This window comes from Peromyscus leucopus, chromosome X (assembly GCF_004664715.2).
Source record: "Peromyscus leucopus breed LL Stock chromosome X, UCI_PerLeu_2.1, whole genome shotgun sequence".
NCBI lineage: Eukaryota > Metazoa > Chordata > Mammalia > Rodentia > Cricetidae > Peromyscus > Peromyscus leucopus.
The window spans coordinates 11,983,311-11,996,202 of record NC_051083.1 but is presented as its reverse complement, the minus strand read 5'-3'; the positions used below and the strand labels follow the sequence as shown (position 1 = coordinate 11,996,202).

Here is a 12,892-nt window from a genome sequence, read left to right as displayed (position 1 = left end):
GAACTACAAGTTTTTCTTAGTCAACAAACAATTAAAATCTCATAAGACCATCTCTGATACGAAGGGGTTTATCCGGTGTGAAGGATTTTGCCAATGTTTTCTTTGCCCATGAGAACTTGATTTTCATTTTCGTAATAGTGCTAATTGCCCTAATAAGGACTCTCATTCCTTTTCAAAACTCTTGTTACCATTTTGGATTTTTTCCCCATTCTGTGTTTTGGAAATAGGTTGAAGTAAACTGTAGTAAAGTAGGAAGTATGATTATGAGAAACATAAGAGATGACAGGAAAGGGAGTAGCAACTACCATGGTGTTCTAGGGATATGTACTGAGGTAAAGTACAAGTTAATAGAAATGTAGTTTAGAAGGTAGCGCCAAGATCATTACAGGTATATTCGAAATGGTCTCGTCATGTATCTTCAAGTTATATAGTGTTAACAGTCTCTTATCAGTTGCTGAGACTCAGTGAATGCTTAATTGGTCATTCAACTTGTGGATTAAGAATATAAGACATTATGAGTGTTCACAAAAGGAGGGCCTATTAACAACTGGCATTAGGTCACCAAGTATTGCTATTAAAAATAATGGTTCTGACTCGGTATATCACTTACTGTAACACTTTGGAAGGTTAAGTGGTATTTCTGATGGCGTACAACATTCTGGGAATATTAGCATGGCTCAGCAATAGAATGCCTAGCATTACAAGGCTGTCATTTAACCCTGAACACCTCAAGATTCTTGCATATGTGCATTAGAGTATATGTTCAAAAACATTTGAACTGAAGTGGTTTATAATAGCTACAAATGGCTATGTAAAGAGGATATATAAGGGATGTCCATATAATGGAATTCTCCATGGCAGTGGAAATAGGCAAACTGGAATGACTTAACAACATGGATGAATCTCATTGGCAGAACACTGAAAAATTACTAAAACCACATAATAATCTCTGTACCTTGGTTAAATTAGCATAAACTTCAGAAATAGTTCCAGACGGCTCCTTAGGTTCTATTTACCATGTGTGATTTTTAATGTAGGTAGTGCTTATGTTGACGTCTACACTGGCACTCTTAAAGAAACATGTTTACATCGTGAATGTATATTCCACAGTGGGGGAAAAATTACCCTCTAGCCCGGGCATATTGTGTCAGTCACTAGAAAGCCTAAAAGGCTTTTTTGGTTTTTCAAGACAGGGTTTCTTTGTGTAGCCCTGGCTGTCCTGTCCTGGAACTCGTTCTCTCTGTAGATGAGACTCACTTCGAACGCAGAGATCCACCTTCCCCTCTTGAGTGCTGGGATTAAAGGTGTGCACCACCACCACTTGGCTCTTGAAGTCCATATTTTCAGTGAACTTCTCAGTTGTAAATCTGTGTCTTGAGAATTTCACTGCTTTGAAAGGAACAAAGTATAAAATGAACATTTTTGTGTTTTTAAATATTATCTTACACATACAAAGATAAAACTTGCTGTGTACATTTTTCCCATCTTTTGAAGTATGTTAAAAAACAGCTGAGGAAATAATGTAATCAGTGAATGTCCTAAATTCATTTTTAATGTTGAGCTACTCCTGAAATGGTGGTAATACATAACCAGTGACATACTTGTATGAAAGAAAGAAATAGAACAATTGTCATTACAACCACTGGGACTTTTTCCTCCCAGGATAATCTTCAGATAATTCCTTAATGATTAGTTCCTTAATGATTGATTGATTCCCCTTTGAGTTAATTAATGCTTATCAAGAACTTGCTAAATAACAAGCACTTTGTTTTGTTTTGAGTTGGGGGTTGCACTGTGTATCTTTGGCTGGCTTGGAACTCCATGTGTAGATGATGCTACTACTCTATCCACACCAACCATAAAAAAGATGAGGACAAAACCAGTTTCAAATTTTCATGTCATTTAATGTCTTTCTAGGCCAGTTGGACAAATGCAAGTAAAAAACAACGTGAAAAGCTCCTTGAGCTAATTCGTCGTCTTGCAGAAGATGATAAAGATGGTGTGATGGCGCATAAAGTATTGAACCTTCTGTGGAATCTCGCCCACAGTGATGATGTGCCTGTAGATATCATGGACCTGGCTCTCAGTGCTCATATCAAAATACTAGATTATAGTTGCTCCCAGGTAAGGGGATGGTGTTTGGTTTGGTTTTGTGACTTTCCTGCTCCTTCAGTGTTAGGGTTGCTTAAATACAGGATAATTTTAGGTTATTTTGGCATTATCTTTTAAATGATTTCAAGAATTGATGGTTCTGAGTCTGAGTCTGCCTTTCTTAACATCTCTACAATAACTTTTTATGAGCCATCTGAGTCTCTTTGGGAGAAAGTACAAGCAATAGGTCATTTAGGGATAGTGTTGTCAGATGTACAGTAAAGGAGTATTAGTTTCAAATAGATCATAGAAAATTGAAGTTGAGTTAGGTAGAGACTTTGGAGATTAAATGTTTTATTTGTTCATAAAAGATTCAGAATAATTAGAATTTCTTAAATAGTAGATGATTTCATCAGGGTGTTACATGATTCTGTGATGAGGTAAAATCTCTTAATTTAAAACATTAAAACTCAAACCTGGCAAATTTTAAATCAAACTATACTGAATGTAGTTAATTTGATGTTTTACTTTTTTTAGAGTTTGGTAGTAAATGTGAAGCTAAGACACGCTTAGAGGACTTTTAAAAAAAATTAAACCTTTTACTTACAATTACAGAAAGTAAAATATTTATCATGCTAATCTTATAAGAAAAACTGATTTTCTAATTCCATGGATAATTGGAATTTAGCTTAATTTAATATACATTGATTTTTAAATACTCTGACTTAGAATTCTCCTGAGTATTGATCTATATAAAACCTTGAAATTGTTTAAGGACCGGGACACACAAAAGATCCAATGGATAGATCGCTTTATAGAAGAACTTCGCACAAATGACAAATGGGTCATTCCTGCACTGAAACAAATTAGAGAAATTTGTAGTTTGTTTGGTGAAGCACCTCAAAATTTGAGGTAAGACTTTTAAAACTAAACAATATGAATATTTTTATTTATATGTTTTATTAATTTCAGTTGGTAAAATCAAATTTTAAAGAAAATTAACGAGGGCTAGAGATATGGCTTAGCAGTTAAGAGCACTGAATGCTCTTTCAGGCTCTGAATTCAATTCCCAGCAACCACATGGTGGCTCACAACCATCTATAGTGGGATCTGATGCACTTTTCTGGCATAAAGGTGTACATGCAAATGGAGCATTATTATACATATAAATACATAAATCTTAAAAAAGGAAAATTAATGGAATGACAGAAAATTGAGAGAAGGGCTCGTTTGGAACAAAAGAATATCATACCTACTTCCTTTGAAGAAATGATCAGTATCAGAATCAAGGTGATACTGCTGTTTCAGGCTGTCACATGATAGTTTTCAAAAGTAATTTTTTTAGTAAATTTTTAAAGTTAATTTAGAAGATTGAATTACATAGAAATTTAAATGATAGTAGATGGCATGATAGAGCACTGAACTTTTTAATATCAATCCTTAAGTATACTATCTTAGGCCAGGCATGGTGGTGCCTAACCACTCAGGAAGCAGAGGTAGATGGTTTTCTGTGGGTCAAGGCCAGGCTGGTTTACATAGTGAGTTCCAGGCCAGCTAGGATGAAACAGTGAAACCTTATTTCAAATAAATAAATAAACAAAACTGGGGACTGGAGAGATGGTACAGTGGTTAAGAGTACTGGATACTCTTTCAAGAACTCAACTTCAGCTCATGACCATCTGTAACTCCAGTTTTAGGGGATTCCGTGCCTACTTCTTGCCTCAGTAGGCACTTCACAGACACAAATATAGGCAAACACTCATACACATGTAGTGAAAATAAATATTTTTAAAAGTAAATGCACTATCTTAGGTTCCAAAATCTGCTTACTGAACTGAATTGTCCTCTTATTTTCAGGGAATGTAGTTAGTGTGGTTGGCATAGAAATAAAGAGCTAAGTGTAGTAGAACTGATATTCATAATGCAAACAATACAGTCATTTAATCTTGGGAACACACTCTAAATAATCATGTGTAATAGATTTGGGGGGGGTGGGAGTAATGTTTATCAAAGTAGTCTATTTTGAGTGTGTTTGGCCCAGTATACATATGCCACTTGACCTTTCTCAAATCTGTTGCTTTCTAGGTAGTATTTAGCTACTTTCCTAGAAATTAGTGACCTTCTATATTATAGAATATAGTGATAGCTATGAAAGTTTACTAGTTTCAGAGAATGCCAAAACAAATTGGAAAGGAACTATCTTTCCGGTGACAAGAACAACTTAGCTACAAACCACATGTGCCCAGTGTATAACTTAAATAGCTAATAATTGTAAATTTTGTTTTACATTTTTATTTTGGGGGCTGGGGATAGGGACTCATGCTACATTGTTTGTGTGGCAGTTGGAGGACAACCTTAGGGGTTAGTTCTCAGCTTCCACGGTGAGAATAATGAGAGTCAGACTCAGGTTTTCAAGCTGGTGTCAAGTGCCTTTTCCTGCTAAGCCATCTCTCTCGCTTCTAATAAAAATTTATAAAAGCATGAACTAGCAATTATAATGCTAGTTATATAAAGTTTAGATGTTTGTATTTTTCAAATAGCCCTGTGTCCTAACACAAATGCTTATCTACTGCCATATTATGAGAGTAGACATAGTTATTGGAGTAGACTCCTTATGAAGTAAATAAAACCTGACACTTGATTTTCAAGTAATCTAATACTTATTTTTGATACATTAATTTTTTTAATTGCTTAATATTGTCAGTAAAGGAAGTAAATGAGCAAACCTGGCTTTTGAGGTTTTTTTAATTAGTAGCTAAGAATTTAGTTGTAATAAACTCTTGATTACAACAGAGTTTAATTGCCTAATTATATTGTTAAGCTCTTCTCGTTTCAGTCAAACTCAGCGAAGTCCCCATGTATTTTATCGTCATGACTTAATCAATCAACTTCAGCACAATCATGCCCTAGTTACTTTGGTAGCAGAAAACCTTGCAACTTACATGGAAAGCATGAGACTGTATGCCAGAGGTATGTATTGTAAGATAACTGAATGATGGGAAGTAACAGTGATTGCTGTTTTCCATTAATTATCTTAGGAATGACAATTTTGTTTTAAAAATTAACAAAAAACTCAAGGCAATTGGTTTTATGAATTCTAATTTCATTACTTAAGATCCACGTGTACTCCCAGATCTTATATAACTTAAACATCAGTCTAGCATTCAAAACTTTTTACTCAGTATTTGCCTTACCCATTTAAAATATAATTTCTTTTTCTTCCCTATTTGTAGTTCTGCCAGTCACTACTAAGAATTTCTTCTTAGGACCTTTTGAGATATGTGCCTGATTTTTTTATTACTACACCACCACCACCTTTTAAGAAAACATGTTTTCTGTAAGCCTTTTTAAGTGTCGTTTATATGTGGAGCCTTATGTCAACATTTTGCCTTCTAAACAGCCATGTCAGAATCTCTAAACTGGTGTGCTTTTTAGTACACATTCTCCTTTGTCTTACGCCAAATTTATAGTTCAGCACTCCCTAAAGAAAAACCATCTCATAGGTTCTGATTTGTTTCCACAGCCATAGAGAACATCACATACTATCAGCACTACATGCTGAGTTAGACATGGTTCCTATATATACCATTCATTTGATATTTTTTGGTATCTGCAATGGTGTATATTAAAAATGTGACTATTTATAACACTGTCAATTGAATGGACTTAGCATTGAATCAAATTCATGGCATTTATAAATCACCAAACTTGTTTAACACTAAAAATTCATATAAACATAATGAAAAGTCAACTCTTAAGATAGCCCTACTGATTTTGTTGACTCTGCTCTTAAATTTCTCCCTTTTATGTCAGGAATGTCCTCCTATATGAGGTGCCAGAAAATAGTTAAACATCAGGCAGCTGAGGAGTACCAAATGGTGTTCTTTGGTCACTTTAGTCTTAATTTCCTTCTCATCACCACATTGAAGACCATATAGGTATACAATCATATGGTATAAATGTTCTATACCAACGAAAACCATAATCAGTGAGAGAAATAAGAAGGTCATAAGCACTGTATTTTTTCTATGATCTCTTGGTGATACAGAGTCATTGTAATTATCAGTGTAGTCTTTGCCCCAAGTAAGAGTCATGCAGGTTATGTGTGCTTTGCTGCTGATTTTTATGTACTTGCATTTCATTGTCAGAGGTTGGGGACTCTGCTTTGGGGTACTTAGGAGGTGGTATATATGTAGTTTAGTTTCTACTCAATTTGAGTCAAATTCTACATGAATTATTGCCTCATCTTAGTTTCATGGTCACAAGAATGCTTGCATTCGTTTTTTTCCCTAACATTGCTACTTGTCAGTCTGCATACATATTATCCGAATCTGAAATAATGACCCAAACATAGTATCTGTTATGACCTTGAACAGATTATTTATGCTAAAACAATATCTGGGGCACAAAGTAAGGTCTGGATTTTTTTCTTTCCTCTAAATTCATCAACATCACACACCTTCTCTTTGTCCTAATCAGTCCTCGTATCATTTCTTCTTCTAACTCACAACACTATTCTAGTGAACACTAGCCTGTAGATATTTCAATATGGGCAAGAGATAATATTTAAAGCTACTAAAATCGTATTGAACTCACATTAAGTTACATCTGTGATACTATCTGCCAACATTTCTGAATTTGCAATTGTGTAGTAAATTATAGAACTTGCTTGTGCATAGTTAGGGTTTTGTGTGAATTCATTATAGATAAGATGTTCAGCAGGCTAATGTCAGACTTCCACAGTTTACTGATACTCTGAATTACAGGTAACCATTGCATCAACATTGAGTATATGTAGGCAGGGTTTTCTGTCCTTTCAACCCAAATAACCACACAGAGACTTATTATTAGTTATAAATGATTGACCAATAGCTTAGGCTTGTGGTTAACTAGCTCTTACAACTTAAATTAACCCATATTTCTTATCTATGATCTACCATGTGTCAGCATGCCTCATGTGGCGACCCCGCCTTCCTTCTTCCCAGCACCCTTTTTTGTCCTCAAGTTCTGCCTAACCTCTATCTGTCTGCCTAACTGTTGGCAATTCAGCCCTTGATTAGACCAGTGAGAGCAACAAATATTTAAAGTGTACAAAAAGATTGTTCCACAGCAAGTATATGTTCTGTTCATGTTTCATCACCACAAGCATCTTCAGCTTGGGGGGGTGGGTGGGCATATTCTTAGTCAAATGGTCAGAAGACTCTACCTTCTGCTTTTGGGTGTTTACTCCTCTACTCCCACCCAGCAGGGTCTTAATGTGTATCTCTAGCTGTCCTGAAATCCACCTTCCACAGTCTGCCTCCCGAGTTCTGGGACTAAAGGTGTGCACCACTTTGCCCAGCTCCACCTTCTATGTTAGCATTCTTAGATAAAGGAAGATGGACTTACTAAACATTCTTACCAGTATTTGTGTTACAACTACTAGTGCTTTCATAATGCTTACCAGTCTTCTTGAAGTTTTTCTGTGCATACAGCAAAGTGTAAACCACCTTTCAGTTATCATTGAAGCTTTAATTGGTAATTTAATTGGAAGTTTTCATTGGTTTCCTAAATGGTAGGATAGTTAATGTGCTGACCTAAACACTTAATGGAAATGTGATTTACATAATTTACCATCATTTTTCCTTCCTTATTAGCTATGAAGTACTAAGTCTATGGTGGTTTCTTCCTGACTTTAAAGAAAATTAAAAAAAATTAAAGATAGAATTAATTATTTTATCAACATTTTCTACCTACCTGGAGAAATGGAGCTGTTTTCAGGCCTGGAGCAAGGACATGTTACTGGGAAAAGTATGAAAGTGACCAAAGAATTGTGTTTGTGTGAAAAGGATGAAGGATTTGGCTTTTATTCCCAAAACAGAATCAAAATAATGAAAATAAATGTACTCATTGAATAAATAAAGCTCTATGTCCAAGGTGTTAAGAACTAAACACAGAATAGAGCAGGGCTGATGTTAGTGAGGAAAAATAGTATCTTGACAGTGGAGAAGCCTGGTGGAAACTACTTCAACTATGTAATCAAAGTGAGCGTCGTGAGGATTGACTCAAGGTGATAGGATCTGCCTTCCGATTGCAATACCAGGAGGATGCAGCATCACTTCTCTAATATCTTGGCCAGAACTTACAGCATATGAAAGAGGAAAAGGATTGTACTAAAGAATTTTAATAGCACATTTAACAGATCATTTACTTTGGGTTGTATCAAGGAAATACATTTTGTTAGGATATTAAATGGGTTGGAAAACTGATTGTCAATATACCAATTATTAGTCGTTTTTTGTTTGTTTGTTTGACACAGGGTTTCTCTGTGTAGCCTTGGTAGTCCTGGCTCTCTCTGTAGACCAGGCTGGCCTCGAACTCATGGGAGATCACCTGCTTCTACCTCCCAGTGCTGGGATCAAAGGTGTGTGCTACCACCGCCCCAGCCAGATTAATGAATGTTTTTTTTTTTTTTTAAACTGACAGGTCATTGGTTAAAATCAGCAGTGGTATGATTATCCATATGAATAATGCATTGTATTTTTCTTAATTTGCAGATCATGAAGACTATGACCCACAAACTGTGAGACTGGGAAGTAGATATAGTCATGTTCAAGAAGTCCAAGAACGGCTTAACTTTCTTAGGTTTGTTTGATATTTGAATACGCTATCTTTGGTGGGGTTTTTTGTTTTGGTTTTCCTTTTGTCACATCTTATTTTCCCACATAAAAAGGCCCATGTCCAGCACTTGGGAGTCAGAGCCAGGTGGATCTCTGCAAGTTCGAGGCCAGCCTGGTCTACAGAGTGAGATCCAGGACAGGCACCAAAACTACACAGAGAAACCCTGTCTCGAAAAAACTAAAAAAAAAAAAGTCAAATGTCAAGCCAGGCAGTGGTGGTGCACACCTTTAATCCCAGTGCTCAGGAGGCAGAGTCAGGCAGATCTTGCTGAGTTGGAGCCTAACCTGGTCTATAGAGGGAGTTCTAGGACAGCCAAGGCTATGCAGAGAAACCCTGTATGAGGGGTGGAGGGGAGTCCCATGTCTTCCTGTGTTGCTGAATGCTTTAATATTAGTCCCTGGGTGGTTAACATTCACCTCATTATTTTAAGCTTTAGGATAGACTTCTTATATTTGTTTATATGATAGAAATGCTTACTTTTATTAAAGGACATTTGTTTTAAACTTGTTTTCCAGACAGGGCTTCTCTGTGTAACCCTGGCTGTCCTGGAACTCTCAGATAAAAAATGACAAGTTCCAGGCAGTGGTGGTGCACACCTTTAATTCTAGCACTCGGGAGGCAGAGGCAGGCGGATCTCTGTGAGTTCGAGACCAGCCTGGCCTACAGAGGGAATTCTAGGAAAGGCGCAAAGCTACACAGAGAAACCCTGTCTCGAAACAACAAAACGGAAAAAAAAAAAAAAAAAAAAAAACCACAAAACTGACAAGTTCTTTGAAAGAACTGACATTTGTAGTTAAATTGTGATAGAGGTATTATTTCATATATAAACAAGTAGGTTGTGTTGTGTCAAATAAATTAATTTTTTTTTATGTTTTTCTAAGATTTTTATTGAAGGATGGCCAACTGTGGCTGTGTGCTCCTCAGGCAAAACAAATATGGAAGTGCTTAGCTGAAAATGCAGTTTACCTTTGTGATCGTGAAGCCTGTTTTAAGTGGTATTCCAAATTAATGGGGGACGAGCCAGACTTAGATCCTGATATCAATAAGGACTTCTTTGAAAGCAATGTGCTTCAGCTTGATCCTTCATTGTTAACTGAAAATGGAATGAAGTGTTTTGAGAGATTCTTCAAAGCTGTGAATTGTCGAGAAGGAAAGCTAGTAGCAAAAAGAAGAGCCTATATGATGGATGATTTGGAGTTAATAGGATTAGACTATCTTTGGAGGGTAAGTCAAAAATAGGATCTCTGTCAGCATTGACCTGATGTTTTTGAATAAGTAACTATAACTAAATGTGGCATAAAAATTATGTATGTATTCTCTGATGCTTATCCCAGGAGCCTGGGATTTGTGTGTTCCTTATTGATATTAACATTTTTTAAAACCTAGAAAAGTATGATGTTAATCTATTTAAGGCTAAACTGTCTTTTAGGATGTTTTATATTATTTCTATCTTTAAAAATTAGACTGGTTATATATAGTTGCTTCTGTTTTTTACTTCTGTTTTAAATGTCTGCAAATCACAAACGTAGACAAGGGTGTTTTGTGGGGTATTTAGTACTTAACTTTTCAAATAAGTAAAGCTTGGAGTTTTGTATTTTGTTTGTTTTGGTTTTGTTCATAAGCTGTAGAAGGGCTTGAGAGGTAGTGCATACTTAACCATGGATTAGCCCAAGCTTCTCCACATATTTTAATATTACAAACCCTTCTATAAATCTAAATTTGCAATTTAGGTACAGTGAGTGGGGTGGTATATACTTGGAAGGTAGAGTATTTTGAGTTCTAGGGCAGCCTGAGGCTACAGGTGCAGATTGAGATCCTGATTTCCAAAAATAATAATAGCAGTAATCAAACTTGACATAATAATTTAAAATATAAACATAGTTGAATAGAGGAAGCTTGTGTATTTTTGTTCATTGTCTTCAGGCTTCTTCACCTTGCCCTCTCTAAACCTCTTAAACATGGGTCAGCTCTGACACACTTTATCTAAACCCTAGAGTTTGGAACGGAGTTTGAAAACCACCAGTATAATAAGGTGTGAATTATAAACATTACGGAGCTGAGAGACAGAAGGGAGCATTTTTGTACTAACTTGTATTTATGTTAATATCTTGTTTTCTTCTAACTAGCTTGTTTTCTTTCTAACTTCTTGAAAGACTCAGTGTTTGGTCAAAGCATATTTTATTTGTAGTAAAATGTCATTTACTCTTAAATTTCTTTATTCAAAAAGTTGCATCTTGCATTTATTCTTTGTTTTGATCTGTTTGTCCCAAGTTTACTTAGTCGACTTAACCATTATGTTGTTAGTGTATTGAAAATAATTAAGGATATGATTTGAATTTAAATGCCCAACTAAAACATTTCTTAAACCTTTATCTTTTTTTTTAAATGTAGGTTGTAATTCAGAGTAATGATGATATTGCCAGCCGAGCTATAGATCTCCTTAAAGAGATATACACAAACCTTGGTCCAAGGCTGCAGGTCAATCAGGTGAGGATCAGAGTGTATTAAAACTTCTACAAGTTAGAATTCCAGTTGCTAAAACTATAATGATTTTAATATTTTTCTTTTAATTAGAAGTTACTGGAAATTGCTTTGTTTTAGCTTTTTAAAACATATATAAAAACTGGGCATGGTAGTATATGCCTGCAATCTTGGCATCTGAGAGCCTGAGGCAGGAGAATTACAGGTTTTAAGCCAGGTTGGACTATATGTATAGTGACACTTTACCTCAAAATACATACAAAAAACATATTCTTAAATATCAAGTTCTTGTATGTCTTATATGGAATACTATCAAAGTGAATGATCTTGAAATGGTTGGATTATTTTGAATGTTGATAGTTACAGTGAAATAGGAAAGACTGTGCTGTGTTTATTTTCATAACCAGTAACATAATCCTCTAAATTTCTCTTTAATCTCATTTGTCCTTATTTGACACTAGCTTCCTTTTAACAACAGTAGACTGTCTGTTTAAATATTATTATTGTTTAGAGCAGCATTGTTAGGTATTCTCAGCTCTGTCTTTATTTGTCCCATTATATTTGTAGGTGGTGATCCACGAAGACTTCATTCAGTCTTGCTTTGATCGTTTGAAAGCCTCTTATGACACGTTGTGTGTTTTGGATGGTGACAAAGACAGTATTAATTGTGCAAGACAGGAAGCTGTTCGAATGGTTCGAGTATTAACTGTTCTAAGAGAATATATAAATGAATGTGACAGTGATTACCATGAAGAAAGAACAATTCTGCCTATGTCAAGGTATGTGAATAACTGATCAGCTGGGATTAATTCTTAGTTATTTGGCATTTTCCTAACCATTTCCTTTTTTAAATAATGTGTACAAGGAAAAGAGAAGAAGAGATTTATCTTCTTGAAAATGTGCTTACCCTTTAACAACTTAAGTATCTTGTGGAAATTTTTTGCTTATTTTTGTGGTAGAACAGTTTATTAGGGACAAAAACACACCTAAGACAGGAAGTGGGTCAGAGCTTATATGGCATTTTTAAAAAGTTTGTGGGATTGCTTGTTTCATTGAAACATATTCTCACTGTGTAGCAAATTATTTTGTGTGTGTGGCCGTGCACATGCCATGGTTTAAGTGTAGAGCTCAGAGGACAATTTGAGGGATTCAATTCTTTACCTTTTACCATTTGGGTTTTTTGGGTCCCAGGGACCAAACTTGGGTCCTCAGGTTTGATAGCAAGCTCCTTTACATGCTGAGACACCTCATAGGCCCCACGTTTCAATGTAATTGTGTATTATGTACACATGTATGTGTGTAGATGCCCCCACCATGCTCACTCATGGAAGCCAGAGGTGGACTTTGGATGTCCTGTTCTGTTACTCTCTGCCTTATTATTCCCTTCAGACAAGGTCTTTCACTGAACCTGAAACTAGACTGGCAACAAGCCCTAATCATCCTCTCTTTGCCACCCACATTTCTAGAGTTACAAGTGCTTCTAACTTTTTAATGTAGGAGCTGGGGATTTGAGCTTGGATCCTCATGCTTTGTGCTTGTGTACCAAACACTCTTAACCACTGAGCTATCCCTTCAGCCTCAGTTTTTATAGTTGTTTATACTGTTAAACATTATAGCATGCCTGTTAGCCCAGTGCTTAGGAGGCATAGGCAGGGAAATG

General features: G+C 35.8%; 1 protein-coding gene across 4 annotated transcripts in view; it reads left to right on the top strand.

The window, feature by feature from the left end:
• Usp9x (ubiquitin specific peptidase 9 X-linked) overlaps positions 1-12,892 on the top strand; it is a 122,076-nt gene that overhangs the window by 51,196 nt on the left and 57,988 nt on the right. For 3 of the 4 annotated variants that reach the window (XM_028875920.2, XM_037198866.1, XM_028875924.2), the window contains exons 12-18: positions 1,918-2,124; positions 2,867-3,003; positions 4,913-5,061; positions 8,628-8,715; positions 9,633-9,975; positions 11,143-11,238; positions 11,800-12,011. In XM_028875920.2, the coding sequence (XP_028731753.1) occupies positions 1,918-2,124; positions 2,867-3,003; positions 4,913-5,061; positions 8,628-8,715; positions 9,633-9,975; positions 11,143-11,238; positions 11,800-12,011 (1,232 nt within the window). The remainder of the gene's footprint in view (positions 1-1,917; positions 2,125-2,866; positions 3,004-4,912; positions 5,062-8,627; positions 8,716-9,632; positions 9,976-11,142; positions 11,239-11,799; positions 12,012-12,892) is intronic. The other variant, XM_028875925.2, reaches the window with a different exon arrangement.